Source organism: Halichoerus grypus, chromosome 8 (genome assembly GCF_964656455.1).
Source record: "Halichoerus grypus chromosome 8, mHalGry1.hap1.1, whole genome shotgun sequence".
Taxonomy (NCBI): domain Eukaryota; kingdom Metazoa; phylum Chordata; class Mammalia; order Carnivora; family Phocidae; genus Halichoerus; species Halichoerus grypus.
In genome coordinates this window covers 4,801,706-4,819,800 of record NC_135719.1, presented here as the reverse complement: position 1 = coordinate 4,819,800, position 18,095 = coordinate 4,801,706, and the positions used below count along the sequence as shown (strand labels likewise).

Below are 18,095 nucleotides of genomic sequence, written 5' to 3'. Positions count from 1 at the left end.
GGCTTTTAAAAGTGTCAGCTTTGGTATTTAAGATCCAAAGGTTAGAGAGGTTTTTCCTGCTGCTGATTTTGAGCTGCCACAGCATTCCCCTGCTCTGATTTTCCTAGCAGAAGATACCTTGCCTTCTCTCAGACCATTCTCAGCCAAGCCCTGAGATTGCCCTGTGTGGAGAGCGTTACTTTCTTCTGCTGTCCTTCGTCTCTGCCGTGAGCTCCCGGACTTCACGTTAGGCGGTAGGAGGCGCCCGCTACTCCTGGCACTCACCACCACCTACTGCCTCTCCTCCCTCACGAGCTTTTCTCAGCCCCTTGATCGGCCTGCCTAGCGGCTTACTTGGTTTGGGGATATTAGTGCTCTCCTGGAGAGCCGGCATGTTCCTCTTGCTTATGGGCCCCTGTTTCCAGGAGGCAGTCATTTGTGTCCAGGAACTTGACAACCTGACATTTCATTTCAAAGAGGTGTTCTGCCAATTGTATTTAGTTTAGATAATTGGTATTTCACTTTGCGATTCTCTACCATAATTAGCTATATTCCCAGTGGTGGGTGTTTTTCATTTTCTGTGAGGACTCTTAAGCAGACAGATGTGTTTTGCTGGGGGTTGGAAGGGGGGCAAGAAACCCAACCTGCAAGCCTGTTGACCCCAGGGGTTGGTAACGACACACCTCCGCTCCAGCACCTGCTCCCCTGTGGTTCTTCTTCCGAATTTTTTAGAAGATTTGTTTATTTGAGAGAGAGAGAGAGAACCGGGAGTGGGGAGACGGGCAGAGGGAGAGGGAGAGAGAATCTTCAAGCAGACTCCCTGCTAAGTGCAGAGCCTGACGCAGGGCTGGATCCCAGGACCCTGAGATCGTGACTGGAGCCTAAATCAAGTCAAATGCTCAACTGACTGAACCATCCAGGTGCCTCTCCCCTGTGGTTCTAAGTGCTCCCCCCCTTTATTTATCCCTTTTAAAATTATAAAAGCAATCTATCAGCACAAAAAGAATCTTGAAAAAAATAACCCACCGGTAATCCCACCACCCTGCATAATTATCTTTCTTTTAATCTTGGCTCAAATGCGTACTTAGTTTTATATTGTTATAGTCTGACAATGTTTTTTGTATTAGTTTTTTTTAACTAAACACTGTAAGTGATTTTTTTTTTAAGATTTTTAACTTTGGGGGCGCCTGGGTGGCTCAGTCGTTAAGCGTCTGCCTTCGGCTCAGGTCATGATCCCAGGGTCCTGGGATCGAGTCCCACATCGGGCTCCCTGCTCAGGGGGGAGCCTGCTTCTCCCTCTGCCTCTCCCACTCCCCCTGCTCGTGTTATCTCTCTCCCTCTCTCTCAAATAAGTAAGTAAAATCTTTAAAAAAAAAGGAAATTATTAAAAAAAGATTTTTTATTTTTAAGTAAACTCTACCCCAGCATGGGGCTGGAACTAACAAGAGTTGAGAGCAAGAGTTGCGTGCTCTGCTGACAGCCAGCCAGGTGCCTTAGCACTATAAGTAAGTTTCCATGTTGCTGTGTAAATGTCATAATTAGGATTTTTAATGGCCTCCTAATAGTCTATCAATTATTTAATTATTCCCTGTTCTTGGACATGTAGATTCTCTGTGTGTGTTTGTCTCTCTCTTTTGTATTGTTGTTGTTTTGTTTTGTTTTGTTTAGAGATTTTATTTATTTATTTGACAGAGAGAGACACAGCGAGAGCAGGAACACAAGCAGGGGGAGTGGGAGAGGGAGAAGCAGGCTTCCCGCAGAGCAGGGAGCCCGATGCGGGGCTCGATCCCAGGACCCTGGGATCATGACCTGAGCCGAAGGCAGACACTAAATGACTGAGCCACCCAGGCGCTCCTCTTTTGTGTTGTTTTAATAATGTTGTATACTTTTGTGTATAGCTTTTGGGGGTTTTTGTTCTTAGGATAAGAACATTGGCCTTGGGGTTCCTGGCCCTGAGGATTTGCCACATGTTTGGTTCTGTGGGGCCACTGTACTGCTTTCTGAAAGAGTAATGTCATTCTGCACCCAGACAGGTTTTCAGTATAGGTGTAGGGCAAGAAATATGCAAGCAAGTGAGGCTTTGGGATGCTGAAGCAGATGGAGGATTCGTGGCTGAACAAGGGAGGTGGTGGGGTTTTTCTTCCTCTTTCCAGCAGGTTGGAGCCAGCTAGCTGAGCGTTACAGTGATTTCCTGATGGGAGGCCTCTTTCCTAGGACCTTGGCTTTCCTCTGTCACCGTAGTGCCGTTGTTCTCCTTCTCCAGAGCATGAAGGAAACAGCTGGGTTTTCTTTTCTTTGTCTATTAAGTTAAAATAAAATTTGGGGTTTCCCTGACGCTGTTCCCTGGCCCATTTGATAACCATGTGGGGCTTTGAGAGTTGCTCTGCCCCTCACATTTAGTGATCCATTCGCCAGCCAGTAACAGTTTTAGGTGAAAATGAAGGAATCAAGCAGACACTGACTAGAGGGAAAAAAAGGCCTAGGAGATGATATAATTTGCTGGAGTTTATTTATGAGACAGTTAGCATAAATCCTGGTAATAGCAAATCATCTTGGATTTGGTTGAATTCATCCAGCAAAAAACCAAAATTACAAAGTTAATGATTAAATACTAGGAGTTAAATTAGCAGAATTTATAGCCACGTCTCATCTATGAATCAGAAGTTTTCCGAAGAAAAGAGGTGCTGAGCCATGCTTGTTTTTTGTTTTTGTTTTTGTTTTTTTGAAGCCCTCAGTGATTGGTTTTTTGCTAGTACGTGTGATTAGGGAGTGTTGATAGTCCCTGAGAAATTGAGGGAGTGTGATATGAGTGCTCTCTCTTTTTGGCCATGCAACCAGCTAGGAATTTCCAGGTACTGATGTTTAGGACTGGCCAGGCGGTCTTGTCACTGCATATAAACTTCTCTTTCCACCCCTCCCCCAATGTCCCCAGCATTTTGGAAACCTGTTGGGGTAAAAGTCAGGTGTGTGACTTCCCAGAGTCTGGGGGGTTCATGTATGTGCATCCTGGCTGTGTGTGTGTGTGTTCGTGTGATGAAGATGGTGCTGGACGGAGTCCAGTGGGATCCTGGGGATCACTGATTCTGTTCTGTTTCTGTTGTAGCCCTTGCCAGCATCCAGCCATGGGGGATATGAAAACTCCAGATTTTGATGACCTTCTGGCTGCCTTTGACATCCCAGACCCCACTAGCCTCGATGCCAAGGAGGCCATCCAGACCCCCAGTGAGGAGAATGAGAGTCCCCTCAAACCTCCAGGCATGTGCATGGATGAGAGTGTGTCCTTGTCTCACTCAGGATCATCCTCAGATGTACCGGCCGTGAGTGTCATTGTCAAGAACACCAGCCGCCAGGAGTCGTTTGAAGCGGAGAAAGACCACATTGCTCCCAGCCTCCTACACAATGGATTCCGGGGCTCGGACCTGCCTCCAGATCCCCACAACCTGGGCCACAACTGTGGGAAGTTTGATTCCACTTTCATGAACGGAGACAGTGCCAGGAGTTTCCCTGGCAAGCTAGAACCTTCCAAGTCAGAGCCATTACCGACCTTTAACCAGTTCAGTCCAATCTCCAGCCCAGAACCTGAGGATGCCATCAAAGATAATGGGTTTGGAATGAAGCCCAAGCACTCTGACAGTTATTTTCCACCCCCTCCTGGGTGTGGGCCTGTGGGGGGCCCAGTCCTGGAGGCTCTGGCTAAGTTTCCGGTCCCAGAGCTCCATATGTTTGATCACTTCTGTAAGAAGGAGCCCAAGCCGGAACCTCTGCCCTTGGGGAGTCAACAGGAACACGAGCGAGGTGGGCAGAAGGTGGGGGAGCCTCACAAGGAGCTGGATGCCAGTCGATTCTTTGGGGAAGCTTTGGAATTCAACAGCCACCCCAGTAACAGTATTGGAGAGCCGAAGGGGCTTGCCCTGGAACTTGGCGCTTGCTCGTCAGTCCCCCCCAGGCAGCGCCTGAAGCCAGCTCACTCCAAGCTTTCCTCTTGTGTTGCAGCCTTGGTGGCCCTGCAGGCCAAAAGAGTGGCCAGCGTCACCAAGGAGGATCAACCTGGCCATGCAAAGGACCCCTCGGGGCCCACTAAAGAGGGCTCCAAAGGTAGCCCCAAAATGCCCAAGTCACCAAAGAGTCCCCGGAGCCCCCTGGAGGCCACCAGAAAGAACGTCAAGCCATCGGACAGCCCTCGGAGCATCTGCAGTGATAGCAGTGGTAAAGGCTCCCCTTCAGTGGCTGCCAGCTCCCCACCAGCGATCCCCAAAGTCAGAATCAAAACCATTAAGACGTCCTCGGGGGAAATCAAACGGACGGTCACGAGGATCCTGCCGGACCCTGACGATCCCAGTAAGTCCCCCGTTGGGTCACCTCTGGGGAGTGCCGTTGCCGAGGCCCCCAGCGAGGCGCCGGAGGACGAGGTCACCGCCCTGCCGGCTGTGGCGCCCTCTCCTGAGGTGGGCACAAATGCCGGGAGCCCCCAGGGTGACAAGAAAGGGGACGAGGGCACCCCGAAGGCCGGTGAAGCGGCGTCTCCGTGCGGCAGCTCCGGGCCCCGGGTCCCAAAGGGGGCTGCCCCTGGCGCGCAGAGCGGCAAGAAGCAACAGCAGAGCGCGGCGCTGCAGGCGTCCGCCCCGGCCCCCGCCACCCTCCTGCCCAAGGCCGTGCACCTGGCCAACCTGAACCTCGTCCCGCACAGCGTCGCCGCGTCCGTGACGGCCAAGTCCTCGGCGCAGCGGCGGAGTCAGCCGCAGCTCCCGCAGATGTCGGTCCCCCTGGTCCACCAGGTGAGGAAGGCCGCCCCGCTGGTGGTGGAGGTCTTCAACAAGGTCCTCCACAGCTCCAACCCCGTGCCCCTCTACGCGCCAAATCTCAGCCCCCCCGCCGACAGCAGGATCCACGTGCCGGCCAGTGGCTACTGCTGCCTGGAGTGCGGGGACGCGTTTGCCTTAGAGAAGAGCCTGAGCCAGCACTACGGCCGGCGGAGCGTCCACATCGAGGTGCTGTGCACGCTGTGCTCGCAGACGCTGCTCTTCTTCAACAAGTGCAGCCTCCTCCGGCACGCCCGCGACCACAAGAGCAAGGGGCTGGTCATGCAGTGCTCGCAGCTGCTCGTGAAGCCCATCTCCGTGGACCAGATGTTTGTGTCGGCCCCCGCCGGCTCCCCGGCACCAGCGGCCCCGGCGCCCCCCGCCTCCCCCAAGCCCGGCCTCGCTGCGGCCGCTGCCAGCCCAGCCCTCCCGGCCTTGCCGCTCTACCCGGACCCCGTGAGGCTGATCCGGCACGGAATCAAGTGTCTCGAATGTCACAGGCAGATACGCGACTACATGGCTATGGCTGCCCATTTCCAGAGGACGGCGGAGGAAACCGAGGGGCTGGTAAGCAGACCCTTCCTGCGATGGCTGTCAGCCCCCGGGTTTGCGCCAGCTCCATGATTGGGCATGGAGAAAAGCTCCCTGATGCGGGGGCGTCTAATGAGTCTTAGAAGAAGACGCCTGGCTTGATGGTTAGTGACGCTCCGGAATGCGGCGTGCTTGGTGTTTCCTGGGGGAAGGGCCCTGCCCCCCACCCGCCACTCGGGGCGACTCTGAACACGTGCCCGCCGCCCGGTGCCTGTGGCCACGCCCCACGTCCCGCTGAGCTCCCGCTACTGGGCGGGCGGGGCCCCTGTCCGGCCGGGCTGGTCTCTGCTGGGCCGCCCCTGGTCTCCGGGAGGCTCCGGCCGGGTTCGCACGCGCCCGGAGAACTGGGGGGGCCGAGGTGGGTGCGCCCCCGCCCCGCCCTGCAGTGTGTGCTCTCAGAACCGGTGTGTACGGCGTTGTTCCCCGCGGGGAGACTGCGGTCGGGCCAAGGCAGGGCTGCGGAAGGCGAGCAGACAGGCCTGCAGGCCGTGGCAGAGGCTGCGGGGGCCTCTTCGCCTGCCTTCCCGCCGCTCTAGGAAGGCGGCCGCGCTGATCGGCTTGCTCCGATTCTCGGTTACGTGATGAGATTGGGTTTGTTTGTTTTTGAAGACAGTCTGTGCTGAGCAGACCCTTTGGCTCCGTCCGTGTCGGTGGCTGTCTGTGCTCGCCAGGTCCTCTGCACGTAGGCCTCCAGACATGCCTCCAGAAGGTTCTCTCCCTCCTCCTCCAGGTGACTCTCTTCACGTCCCGGACAAGCGCGCCCCTCCCTGAACCTCCCTAAGCCGGGGCTGCAGAGGCCTGGGAGGAAAGCAAAGCAGCGTTTTACTTAGGGCAGCAGGGCCTGCATGCCTGTCTGTGGCCGAGGAGCTTTGCACCAGTGTCCCGAGTGCGCGCCCTGTGGAGGGAGGCTCCCTCGTCGGGCCCAGGGGTGCGGGCGGTGTCGCACTGCTCCTCCAGGGGCTCGCGTGGCTCAGCGCGGGCAGGGCTCGCCACTCACCTGCTACAGGGGGAGGCAGACTACGTTTGGGGCTGAAAGGCTTGTAGACGTGGTTGCACAGAGTGCCTTGGAGGGACTATCTCATCGTGACTTGGGGCGGAGGGCAGGTGCCCAGTGGCTGGGACATTTGAGTTGGACCTGCAAGAAAAGTTGGGGAAGGGGGGGGGGTGTTCCAGGTGTAGGGAACAGAGGTGCGGGAAAGTGCAGAGTGCACTCGAGGAGGGCAGTTGTGGAGCCTGGGGAGTGTTGGGGTGGAGACACGAGGTGGACTTTGGTGGCTTGTGGTCCTTCTGTGAGGAGCTGTGGGCTCACTGTCCCCTCCCATCTTCGCCGTCTCTCCTCAGTTTGCATTGTGTTTCTTATGAGTCAGATGGAGTGTGGCGACCCTGGCCCTTTGCTCTGGGGCTTCAGTCTTCTTGCTGTCCCCCGCATTAGCTGTCCCCACATAGCTGTCCCCACATAGCTGACCACTTCTTCTAGGTCATGTGGTCAGAACCGTTGTCAGCAGAGGTTCATGCTTGGTGTTTTTCCACTGTTCCTCACCTGCCTTCTAAAATCTGAGCCCTCAGAGGTTGGGGTGTAGGATCCTCGGCTGACACTCCCCCCCATCCTGCATCTTCTCCTCTAGTGGGAGCTGGGCCCCCAGACAGGAAAGGGAGAGGGGACCCAGGAAGGCTGTCAGGCTTCTCTCAGCCCAGTGCAGATCCCTCACAAAATCTCCTGCCAACAAATGTGGTCTCAGAGTCGCAGGGAAAGGACAAGGTTTGAGGTCTGGGGTCAAAACCTAACCTTGCTGGCTGGTGGACTTGAGTTTCCTGAGACAGTACCCAGGCTTCAGGCCATATGCGGGGAAGGGTGTAGATGGATGGAGCCGGGCTGGGCTTCACTCTAGTTGGCGTAGGGACTGCAAGGGAGCACGTGCAGGCCTTCCGACTTCTCCCCTGTCCTGGATACCCCTACCCCTGCAGGGGCTGGAGGGGGGCCCTTCCTGCATCCCCAGCCACCTTTTTGGGATGTTGTCAGCACAGTTTCTTCTTGGTCTTAACGCTTTTATTTAACTATAATGTCCTTGTCACATCCAACAAAAGGAACACTTGCTTAATGTTATCTAATACAAGTCCATATACAAGTTTTCCTTTCATGTCAAAAATGATCTTTTTATAGTTGGGCTTGTTTTGAATCAGGATCCAAATATGGACCACATGTTAGCATTTGTTTTTGTCTTTTAAATTTCTCAGTCTATAACAATACCACTCCCCACTCTGCCCCACCAGGTCCTCCACTTTGGTTTTCATAGCATTGATTTGTTGAAGACACTGGTTCATGCATCCTGAGAATTTTCCAGGATAATTATGGGTTTGACTGATGCTTCCTTATACAATTAATTCATTCTTCAATACCCTGTATTTTATCTGTCGACCAGAAATTGGCAATAAAGACTAGAAATAGGCAGTTTTGCGGAGGGGAATGTCATGTTCTTCGTATTTCATGACTTCAGGGAGGCATAGAGTCCTTGATTGTCTCAGTTTTTTTTTTTTTAAGATTTTTTTTTTTTTTTTATTTAACAGAGAGCACAAGCAGGGGGAGTGGCAGGCAGAGGGAGAGCAGGGAGCCCGATGTGGGACTCCATCCCAGGACCCTGGGATCATGACCCGAGCCGAAGGCAGGCGTTTAACTGGCTGAGCCAATCAGGCGTCCCAGATTGTCTCAGTTTTAATGATACTAAGCATGATCGGTATGTTTAGGTGGGGATGTTCTGATCCCTTCATTGTAAAGTTCCCTATCTTTTACCTAATTATTTTAATATTCATTAATAATTGCTCCTTGAGTCAGTAATTTTATTAAGAGTTGAAGAAGGGTGTTTTGTAATTTTATAATTTCTTTCTCAGTTATTAGCTGGAGTTCTGTGTAAAATATCTTTCCTTCTTCGATGAGCACTATTTGGTTACTTTGAAATATAGTTTATGTTGGAAAATGGGATACATACTTAATTTATTTCCCTTAGTTAACAGTTTTTACAGTAGTGAGTTGATGTCCTAATAGTTTCAAATAGTGTATTAAGAGTCTGTTCTCTATTATTTAAAAAAAATTGTGGTAAAATACACATAGCATAAAGTTAACCATTTTCACCATTTTTTAACTGTGCAGTTCAGTAGCGTTAAGTACATTCACACTGTTCTGTAATTAATTTCCAGAACTCTTTTCATCTTGCAAAACTGAAACTCTATACCCATTAAACAGCTTCCCACTCCCCCCGCCCCCCTGCCCCGGCCCTGGCAACCACCCTTCTGCTTTCTGTTTCTATGAATTTGACTCCATGTACCTCACATAGTGGAATCATACAGTACTTGCTTTTTGTGACTGGCTTATTGCACTTGGGGCATAGTGTCCTCAAGGGTCACCTATATTGTGGCACGTGATAGGATTTCCTCCCTTTTCAAGGCTGAATAATATTCCGTTGCATGTTTGTACCACATTTTGTTTATCTACTCATCCGTTGATGGACACTAGGGTTGCTTCCACCTCTTGGGTATTGCTTGAATAATGCTGCTATGAACACGGTGTACAAATATCTTTTGGAGATCCTGCTTTCAATTCTTCCAGGTATGTACACAGAAGTAGAATGGTTAGATCATATGGTAACTCTATTTTTAATTTTTTGAGGAACCCCCCCAATACTGTTTTCCACAGCGGTTGCACCATTTCACATTCCTGTCAACAGTGCACAAGGGTTCCAGTTTCTCCACATCCGTGCCAACACCTGTCATTTTCTGTTTTGTCTGTCTGTTTGCTTGCCTCCGGTGGTAGGCACCCTAATGGGCATGAGGTGGCCTCCTCTGTTGCTCTTACAATGAACTCTTTGGTTTTCACATGTTTGGTATGTTGGGTCAGTCGCTTTTCCATGGTCGGGCTGTTTCGTCTTTGGTCGTGGAGCTCTGTCAGGCTGGCTCCTACGTCCTGTGGACATGAACTCATGAAGCCTAAGAAGCTTCCCTACTTTCAGTCCCAACAGGATGTCCTGGGCACATTTCTTGTGCTAAATGTGGAATCAGCCATCCGTCTCAAGAGCCAGGTTTCTTGCAGTGAGGAATGGTATTTAGACATCACATTCTGGGTACCAGAGATGCTTGCTGGGTATATCTGGTACTAGGCCTCTGCCGTGGCCAGAGCTGAGAAGTATGTGTTTTTATTGTATTTATTTATTTATTGAAGAAGTTTTATTTATTTAAGTAATCTCTACACTCAGTGTGGGGCTCGAAATCATGACCCTGAGATCAAGAGTTGCATGCTCTTCTGACTGAGCCAGCCAGGTGCCCCAAGAAGTATATGTATTTTTTTAAAAAAGATTTTATTTATTTATTTGAGAGAGAGAACAAATGAGCGAGAGAGAGCACAAGCAGGGGGAGAGAGAGATAGAAGTGGACTCCCTTGCTGAGCAGGGAGACGACACGGGGCTCGATCCCAGGACCCTGAGATCATGAGCTGAGCTGAAGGCAGACGCTTAACCAACTGAGCCACCCAGGCGCCCCAGAAGTATACATTTTTAAAAAGAAGAAAGGGGGTGGAGCATGTAATCTTGGGTTTGTGAGTTTGAGCCCCACATTAGGCATGGAGCCTACTTTAAAAAAAAAGGGGAAGAAAAATCATGAGTTTATACTGGTATTCAAATGTAAAATTATGGAGTTTTTATGTAACTGATTTTATACTGAAAATCTTGGTTCCTAAGATTTTCCTACCACACATACATATATACACACAAATTTTGAAATATCAATACCAATATTATTTTTAACATTAGGACAACTACATAAAGTCGAGGGTATATTTGCAGTTCTTTCTGCTCTTAGATCCCATTAAGGATGTATAAGTCAAAATACTGCATTTTAAAGGTCACTGCGAATAAGTCTTTTTCCTATATGGTTATGTCACCAACTTGATACCTTGTTAGGTTATTTAGTTTCTGTTTCTCAATTTTTAGGGAATGTTTTTGTTTTTCTAGTTTAATTATATATATATTTTTAAGATTTATTTATTTGAGAGAGAAAGAGAGCGAGAGTGTGCATGCATGTGCATGCCTTCACGTGTGCTGGGGGGGAGGGACAGAGGGAGAGGGAAAGAGAGAATCTTAAACAGACTCCGTGCTGAGCTCTGAGCCCTATTCGGGGCTTGATCTCACAGCCCCGAGATCATGACCCGAGCCGAAACCAATAGTTGGGCACTTAACCGACTGCGCCACCCAGGCGTCCCAGTTTTATCTAGTTTTAAAACCTGGGGCCCAGGGGGTGCTTGGGTGACTCAGTCAGTTAAACCTCCGACTCTTGGTTTCAGCTCCGGTCATGATCTCAGGGTCGTGGGATTGAACCGTGCACAGGGCTCCATGCTGAGTGTGGAGTCTGCTTCCTCTCTCCTTCTGCCCCCCCCTTCCCCCCCACCTCCTTCTCAAATAAATAAATCTTAAAAACAAAACCTTGGACCTGGTGACAGGTGTTGGAATTAAAAAACAAAAACAACAAACAAACAAAAAAACCTATGTAAAACATTTATGTGATTCCAAGCTTAAAACTACATGATAAGGTCCTCCCTGAAGTCTTGGAAGTCCCTGTTGCTTTCACTCTGTTCCCTCCTGCCCCATAAGTGACCATTTCTGTTCACTTGTGGTTTATCTCTGCATGGCTCCTGTTTTGCAAATATGTGTAGGTGTGCCTGTGTGTGTGGGGGGTCATCCTCCCCCCTTTCGTACTTACTGTTGTGCACCCAAAGTAATATATTAAAAAAAAGGCTTTTTATTATGGAATGTCCCAAACATATGTAAAAGTGGACAGAAAGGTATAACAAACCCTCCCTTAACAATTGCCAACTCCTGGCCCATCTCGTTTTATGTATTTTCTCACCCATCCCTCCCAGCTCATGGATTATTTCTAAACAAATCCCAGCATCACTGCATCTGTAATAGTTCAGTATGTATCTATAAAATATGAGGTTTTCCTCACAAAAAACATGGATATAGTATCATCACATCTCAAAACTAATAATCATGGTAATTTCTTATTATTATCAGACCTTAATACTAAGTGTCAAATGTCCCACTATCATTATCAAGTTGGTGTTCACGTATCTCTGATTGTCTCCTCTCTCTTTACAGTTGGCTTGCTTGAATCAGGGTCCAAATAAGTGCTATACATTGCAATGTGAAAATTTCTCTTGAACTTCTTTTAATCTATAAGTTTCCTTTTTCTCTCTGTTTTTCCCTTGAAATCTATTTGTTGAAAAAACGGGGCTGTGTGTCCTGTAGAGGCCCCGTGTTCTGGATTTTGCTTTTCCTGTCCTCCCCAACGACTTGTCCCTCTAAGCCACTCGTCTGGGCCCAGGTCAGTGGCCCCCGCAGGAAGCGCGAGCACAGGGGCCCCTTCTGACTCAGCAGGGCCTGGGCTGCTGCAGGTGCCCGCGCAGGCTGCTGCGCCCCCCCGGCTGTCTGCGCTGCGGGCTGCAGGACTTCTCCCCGCTGGTCCTCTCCTGAGTCTGGGAGCCAGGGAGCTGTTGCCCACTCCGCCCTTTTCTGTGGGCACATGTGGTCAGCTGTGGCTCGGCACAGCCCCGCGTGGGCAGGCAGGGCTGAGGGCATGGACACTGGCAAGACCACTCCGTCCACCTGCCCTGGGGGCTGCTGAGGGCCCATCAGGTCTGCTCCGGAAGTCCCTGAGCCACCGGACTAGAGGTGTCCAGCAGGATCTGCCTCTGCTGGGCGGGGGCGGAGGGCCTGGGGGGTCTGGCAGTGGCGTGGGGTCTGAGACTTGAAGAAGTGCCTTTGGCCCCTGGAAAGGAAAAGCTGGTCTGCTAAGCCTGAGGGAAGGAGCACTCACAGTCCTAGAAGCAGGACTGATCTTTGGAAACATAGCATCAGTTCTGTCTCTGATGAATAAGGTGAGAGGCAGAGCTTGCTTGGGTGGATCAATACTTTTAACGAGGCCTGGGGGTGCCGGGTGTCCTGGGAGGGCGGACGAGAGCATGGTTGGGGGGGTGGCTATTCTGACCCCCGTTCTAGGAAGGCCAGCCCGCTGTGGTTGGAGAGCCGCGAGCTCGCGGCCCCTGTGGCGCCTGCGTGACCTGCTTTCTTGGTGCTTTTTCCCAGACGTGCCAGGTGTGCCAGATGCTGCTGCCTAACCAGTGCAGCTTCTGCGCCCACCAGCGGATCCACGCCCACAAGTCGCCCTACTGCTGCCCGGAGTGTGGGGCCCTCTGTCGCTCCGCCTACTTCCAGACCCACGTGAAGGAAAACTGCTTGCACTATGCCCGCAAGGTGGGCTACAGGTGGGTGCTGCCTGGCGTGCTGTCCGGGGCGGCCCAGTGGCCGGGCCTTTCCTGGGGCCGAGCTCATTTCAGGGTGAGCCTTGGTCTTAAGGGGCCTGGGCCCAGCCTAGTGAGACAGGAAGGTAGTTGGCATTTGGATAGGTGTTCTTATTTTTAGAGAACCGGAAGAGGCAAGGGGACAAGAATAAGGAGTTAAAAGAATTAAACATGAAAAAGTAGCTTTGAAGGGACGGTTTGGGGGGATTAGTTTGGTTTTTAAAAGTGTATAAAGTTAATTTGCTTACAGAGTTACTGTGTTTGGCATATTAAATTTAAAGTACCATTACAATAATACATTTACTGATTGCAGTACTTTCAGATGTTCTCAATTTCCATTAACAACTGGAACTGAAAGGTGCAAAGGGCTTTAGTATCTTTACGTTGATGAATTTTTGTCAGTTTGTGAGAAACAAGCACAACCTGAAAATGGAAAAATGATCAGCCTCATAGTAAAACCAAGAGAACTTTTAAACTGAGTCTCCTCCACATGTCAAATAAATGTAGGCAAGAGGTCATTTTCAGGAAAAAGATCAAAATGGGGAGGAAAACGCCCTCCCAAACACATTGATCTCTAACTTTTACAGCCACTCGGTGAGACCCCCTTTACTGATCTACTACAGTCGGGAGTTTCTACATCTTCTGATGTTTTTTTTTTTACGTTATCACTTTCACACCTGAAAATTAATTTTGTCCACATTTAGTAAGGTTTTCTTCTCTTTAGTATTTAAAAAAAAATATTGATTTAGTTCATTGAATCACTTTCTTTTCGAGTACCTGTCATGATCTGTAGCGCTGTGCCGGACACTCAGGATACAGAGGGGATTGGGACAGAGCTGCCGCCGTCAGGGGCTTCAGTGTGGTGGGTCGCGGACCGCGCGAGTGACGGTAACGCAGAGCGGTAAGCCCCACAGTAGGGGTGGTCAGGGAAGCTCACAGAGGAGTTAGGTTTTCCAGCAAGAGAAAGGGGGAGAGCATGTCTGGCAAGGGTATGGGCAGGGATGTCAGTGCACACAAAAGGTTACAGGAATGATGAAAATTTTGGGGGGTGGGGAGATGAACTCGGGGTGGGGGTGGGAAATGAGGCCAGGGCATCGGTAGGGCCAGGCCCAGGCGAGGCCTTGTAGTCCTTGGCAGACACTTAGACTTTCTCCAGTAGACAGTGAGGGGCTCCAGATGGATCTGGAGCAGGGGAGCAGGGGAGTGTCTGGCTAGACCCGTGCTTCAGGAAGATGGCTCTGGGCAGCTGACATGTGTTGGAGAGGAGAGAGCCCAGACTGGTGGGGAGGCGAGTGTGATGGTCCAGGTGAGAGGCTGGGGGCTCCGGCTGAGGCACGGCGGCTGTGGGGATGGAGAGAAGGTAGATCTGGGAGAGCTTTAGGGAGTCGAGGCATTAAAGCTTGATGGTGGCTCGCAGACGGGGTGGAGGGGTGGGGAGGGGCTGTGGGGACTCCCAGGCTTCTGTCCCGGTGTAAGCACTTCCAAATGCAGACTAGCTTCTTTTGCATGTTATGGGAAATGGAGACCCTAAAGTGCAGGAGAAACAGGACAAACCAGAGATGGGTTATTCAAAGTCCTTGCCACTGGGTTGCAGAAGAGCATTGCTTGGCAGCATCCCAGGCCACTGTTTTTCTTGTTTTTTTAAGTAATCTCTACCCCCAACATGGGGCTCGAACCAACAACCCCGAGATCAAGAGTCGCAGGCTCCACCGACTGAGCCAACTGGGTGCCCCCCACCGCCCCGGCCACATTTTTAAACCAAACAACCTGAACGTGTGTTTTTACAGTATTGTGTAACATTTGAAAATACCTTTCCAACTGTGACTTAAGCGTGTGCTGCTAGTTCCAAGATCAAGTCCAATCCACTAAAAATGCAAGCAGTACTTAAATTTTTATCTTTGAATTTTGAATCCAAGGAATTTCCAATGACACAGATAGATTCATAGCATTTTTTTTTTAAGATTTTATTTATTTATTAGAGAGAGAGATCATGAGCAAGGAGGAGGGGTAGAGGGAGAAGCAGACTCCCCGCTGAGCAGGGAGCCCGATGTGGGGCTCAATCCCAGGAACCCTGGGATCATGACTTGAGCTGAAGGAAGACGTTTAACCAACTGAGCCACCTAGGCGCCTTGGTCTTTTAATTCAGTATTTTATTTTACTTTCATCTGTAAGAATAAAAAGAAACATAGTGTCTCAAAAGCAATTCACTTTGTCAAGCCTTTTTTTTTTTTTTAAGATTTATTTATTTAAGAGAGAGAGACAGAGGGAGCAGGGGGAGGGGCAAAGGGAGAGGGAGAAGCAGATTACCCCCTAAGCGGGGAGCCGGATTCGGGGCTCGATCCCAGGACCCAGAGATCATGACCTGAGCTGAAACCAAGAGTTGGATGCTTAAGCAGTTGAGCCACCCAGATGCCCCTGTCAAGCCTTTTTGTAAGGAATGTTAGAGAAGAGTGTAATGTGATTCAGCCAGAGGGCTTACTGGAGATCTTGACATTAAAATCTTCAGTGGCCCGTGGTTGAACTGAGAAGACAGATACACTAGTACAGTATTGGTTGTGCTTAAGATCTTCAGCTATTCACATATATTTTTTTGTATCAGCTTTATTTAGACACACAGCATACAATCACCCATGTAATGTGTACAATTCAACGGTTTTTAGTGTATTTACAGAGTTGTTCAGCCACCACAACCAATTTTAGAACATTTTCATCATTCCAAAAGAAACTCTATATTCATAACCCTTCCATTCCCCCATCCCTCAGCTACCACTAATTTATTTTCTGCCTCATATATTTGCTTCTTTTGGACATTTCACGGGAATGGAATCATAGAATATGTAGTCTTAGCCAAGATTCATCGCTATTGTAATATGTCAGCATTTCACTCCTTTGTTACGGCTGAATAATATTCCCCTGTCTGTAGATATCAGTTTGCTCAGCCGTTTACCAGTTGATAGACACTTGGGGTTCCACCTTTTGGCCGTTTTGAATAATGCCCCTGATGAACATTCATGCATCAGTTGTGTGGACACATATTTTCCATTCTTTTGGGTAGATACTTGGGAGTAGAAGAGCTGGATCAACTGGTAACTCTGTTTAACTTTTTGAGGAACTTGCCAGACTGTTTTCAAAAGTGGTTGTACCATTTCTATGTTCCTGCCAGCGGGCAGATGAGATTTTTTATTTCTCTGCATCCTTGCTGGCATTGTTACTGTCTGACTTCTGCTGATGGCCGTCCCCGTGGGGGTGAAGTGGCGTCTCGTTATGGTTTTGATTTACATTTTCCCAGTGGCTCATGGTGTTGAGCATCTTTTCTGTTCGGTATTTGGGTATCTTCTTTGGAGAGATGTCTATTTGCCCAGTTTTAAATTGGGTTATTTATTATCTTACTATTGAGTTATAAGAGTTCCTTGTATATTCTGGATATAAGTCCCTGGTCAGATGCATGATGTGCAAATATTTCCTCCCATTCTGTGGGTATTCTACTTTTCAGTGAATTCTCAGAGTGTACCTATGCTCCGTTTCATTGAGTTCTACTACAGAGTCTTACAGTCTTACTTTGTTTTGTGTTATTTTTGCTTTTCTTGAAGACATAGTCAAAGTACATTTTATATATGTTTTGTGTGTATGTATTTCATGTAAAATGTGTATATACATTATATATAAATTTCAGAATTGTGTAAGTTATTCTGATCTTTGTTGAAAGTTTGGAGAGTGGCCAGTGATGTCATAAAGGAGCAAGTTTAGACTGTTCTTAGTGATATGTCATTTTTTTATTATTTGTGATTATTAGGACAATTACGTATTTTACTCCTCTTTGTCTTTTCTAAAACTTTATGTATTTCATAGCATGTGATTCTATAATTGTGTATTTTCTCTTAAAAAATTGGTAAAGAGTTGTGTCACGGGGTCAGATTTCTCTTCTGCACGCGTTTTCATCAATTTGTAAACCATACTTGACTCAGTCTTTCACTGACTTGGTGTGTGTTCTTTTACCCCTTTATGTTCTCACTTTCCGTGAGATTTCTTTGAAGAATGTCTCTTCAGTACATAGAATGGGTTTTTAGCCGCAGTTTTGAAGAGTATATTTATATTGCCCCTGCTGAAGTTTGGTCAGACTGCACAAATAAGGCCACTTAAGATTCTTTACACATATCAGGTGTACTTGACCACTTTGGATGAATTTGGAAATATGTAGATTTTATTTTCTCCTCACAATACCTTGTGGTGTAGAAGTACTTCTGTGTGCTGGAGCTTGGTCACTATTTTGTTTAGCGGGAGAGAAAAGAAAATATAATTGAGTAGCTTGTATAGAAACTCTAAAGCATGTACAAATTTAGTAATGAGTGCACATCAGAGGTCATTGCAAACAGCTTTCTGGTTCTGTGGGCTGCTCCTCGTAGCTAATTACGTTTGCAAAGGGGGTTCCATCTCCAACCCCCCCCCCCAATACACAGAAAAGGAGGAAAAACAAAAAAAGACCAGGCAGGATTCTGTGATGATGTAGGTGGACTGTGAAAACGGGGTCATGTAGTGAATAGAAGGGCTGTATTTGGGAGTCAAAGAATTTTTAAGTGAAGGCATGTCCTTTTCTTCAGTAAAGCAACAGCCTCTCGTGCTTACTGGGATGTCAGGGTTACGGGTTCAAGGCAATACTGCAACAAAAGGGAGCTCAAAGTTACCTCGAGGGGCATGGCTGGGCGCAGGGAAGGTGTTTTCTCACAGACGGGAGATGGGGGTGTGTGTGTAGGCAGGAGGAAAAAACGAACGTGTGAGAGGGTCTAGTCTAGGTCCCGGAGTGGATGGAGGATGGCGTGGAGGTCACATAGGCTCATGGGACTGAGGAAAGGGAAGGCCAGATTTATAGAGGGAGACTGTGAAGTTGGCGGAAGAGTCCACCATGCCTCAGTCTCGGGAAAAAATGGTTTAAGATAGTTCATACACGCTACAAGTGATATATCTGCTAAACAAAGCTCGGAAAATACAACCTGGGGGAAAAAGAAGTAAAAAGTTATCCGCGGTGCCACGAGGGAGGTGCTCCGACACTTCAGAGCTACGTGGCCCAGAACGGTACCGGCCACGTCAGACACGTGGCCAGTGCGACTGGCCATTGTATTTTATTAATTTAAATTGCCACGTGGCCAGGACAGTACGGAACATACCTGCTGTCACCACAAGTTGCCCTGGACAGTGCCCCTCGGGAGGATTCCTCCCAGGGCTTTGAGGCCGCGTGCTTTACTGTACCCGTGGCTCGGGCGAGCGCAGCGCTTCCCAACCGCACTTTGCGTGCAGTGGCCGTCCCCGCCCACTCACTACCAGCCTGTGGGAAGGCACACGCTCTCCTTGGCCTCCTCCTGAAATTTCCTCTTGGACCCCCGCAGTGG

At 49.2% G+C, this 18,095-nt stretch overlaps 1 protein-coding gene and 1 long non-coding RNA gene across 5 annotated transcripts in view; both read left to right on the top strand.

Moving 5' to 3' along the window:
* The window catches only part of ZNF592 (zinc finger protein 592), a 49,395-nt gene that overhangs the window by 23,580 nt on the left and 7,720 nt on the right, over positions 1-18,095 (top strand). For 3 of the 4 annotated variants that reach the window (XM_036083047.2, XM_036083054.2, XM_036083064.2), the window contains exons 4-5: positions 3,083-5,345; positions 12,497-12,675. In XM_036083047.2, the coding sequence (XP_035938940.2) occupies positions 3,102-5,345; positions 12,497-12,675 (2,423 nt within the window). In that variant the 5' untranslated portion in view covers positions 3,083-3,101. Of the gene's footprint in view, positions 1-1,389; positions 1,485-3,082; positions 5,346-12,496; positions 12,676-18,095 lie in introns of all 4 variants that reach the window. The other variant, XM_036083073.2, reaches the window with a different exon arrangement.
* LOC144382835 (uncharacterized) lies at positions 13,568-17,170 on the top strand. The gene is made up of 2 exons (XR_013450251.1): positions 13,568-13,612; positions 14,358-17,170. It is a non-coding gene; the product is annotated as an uncharacterized LOC144382835 (long non-coding RNA).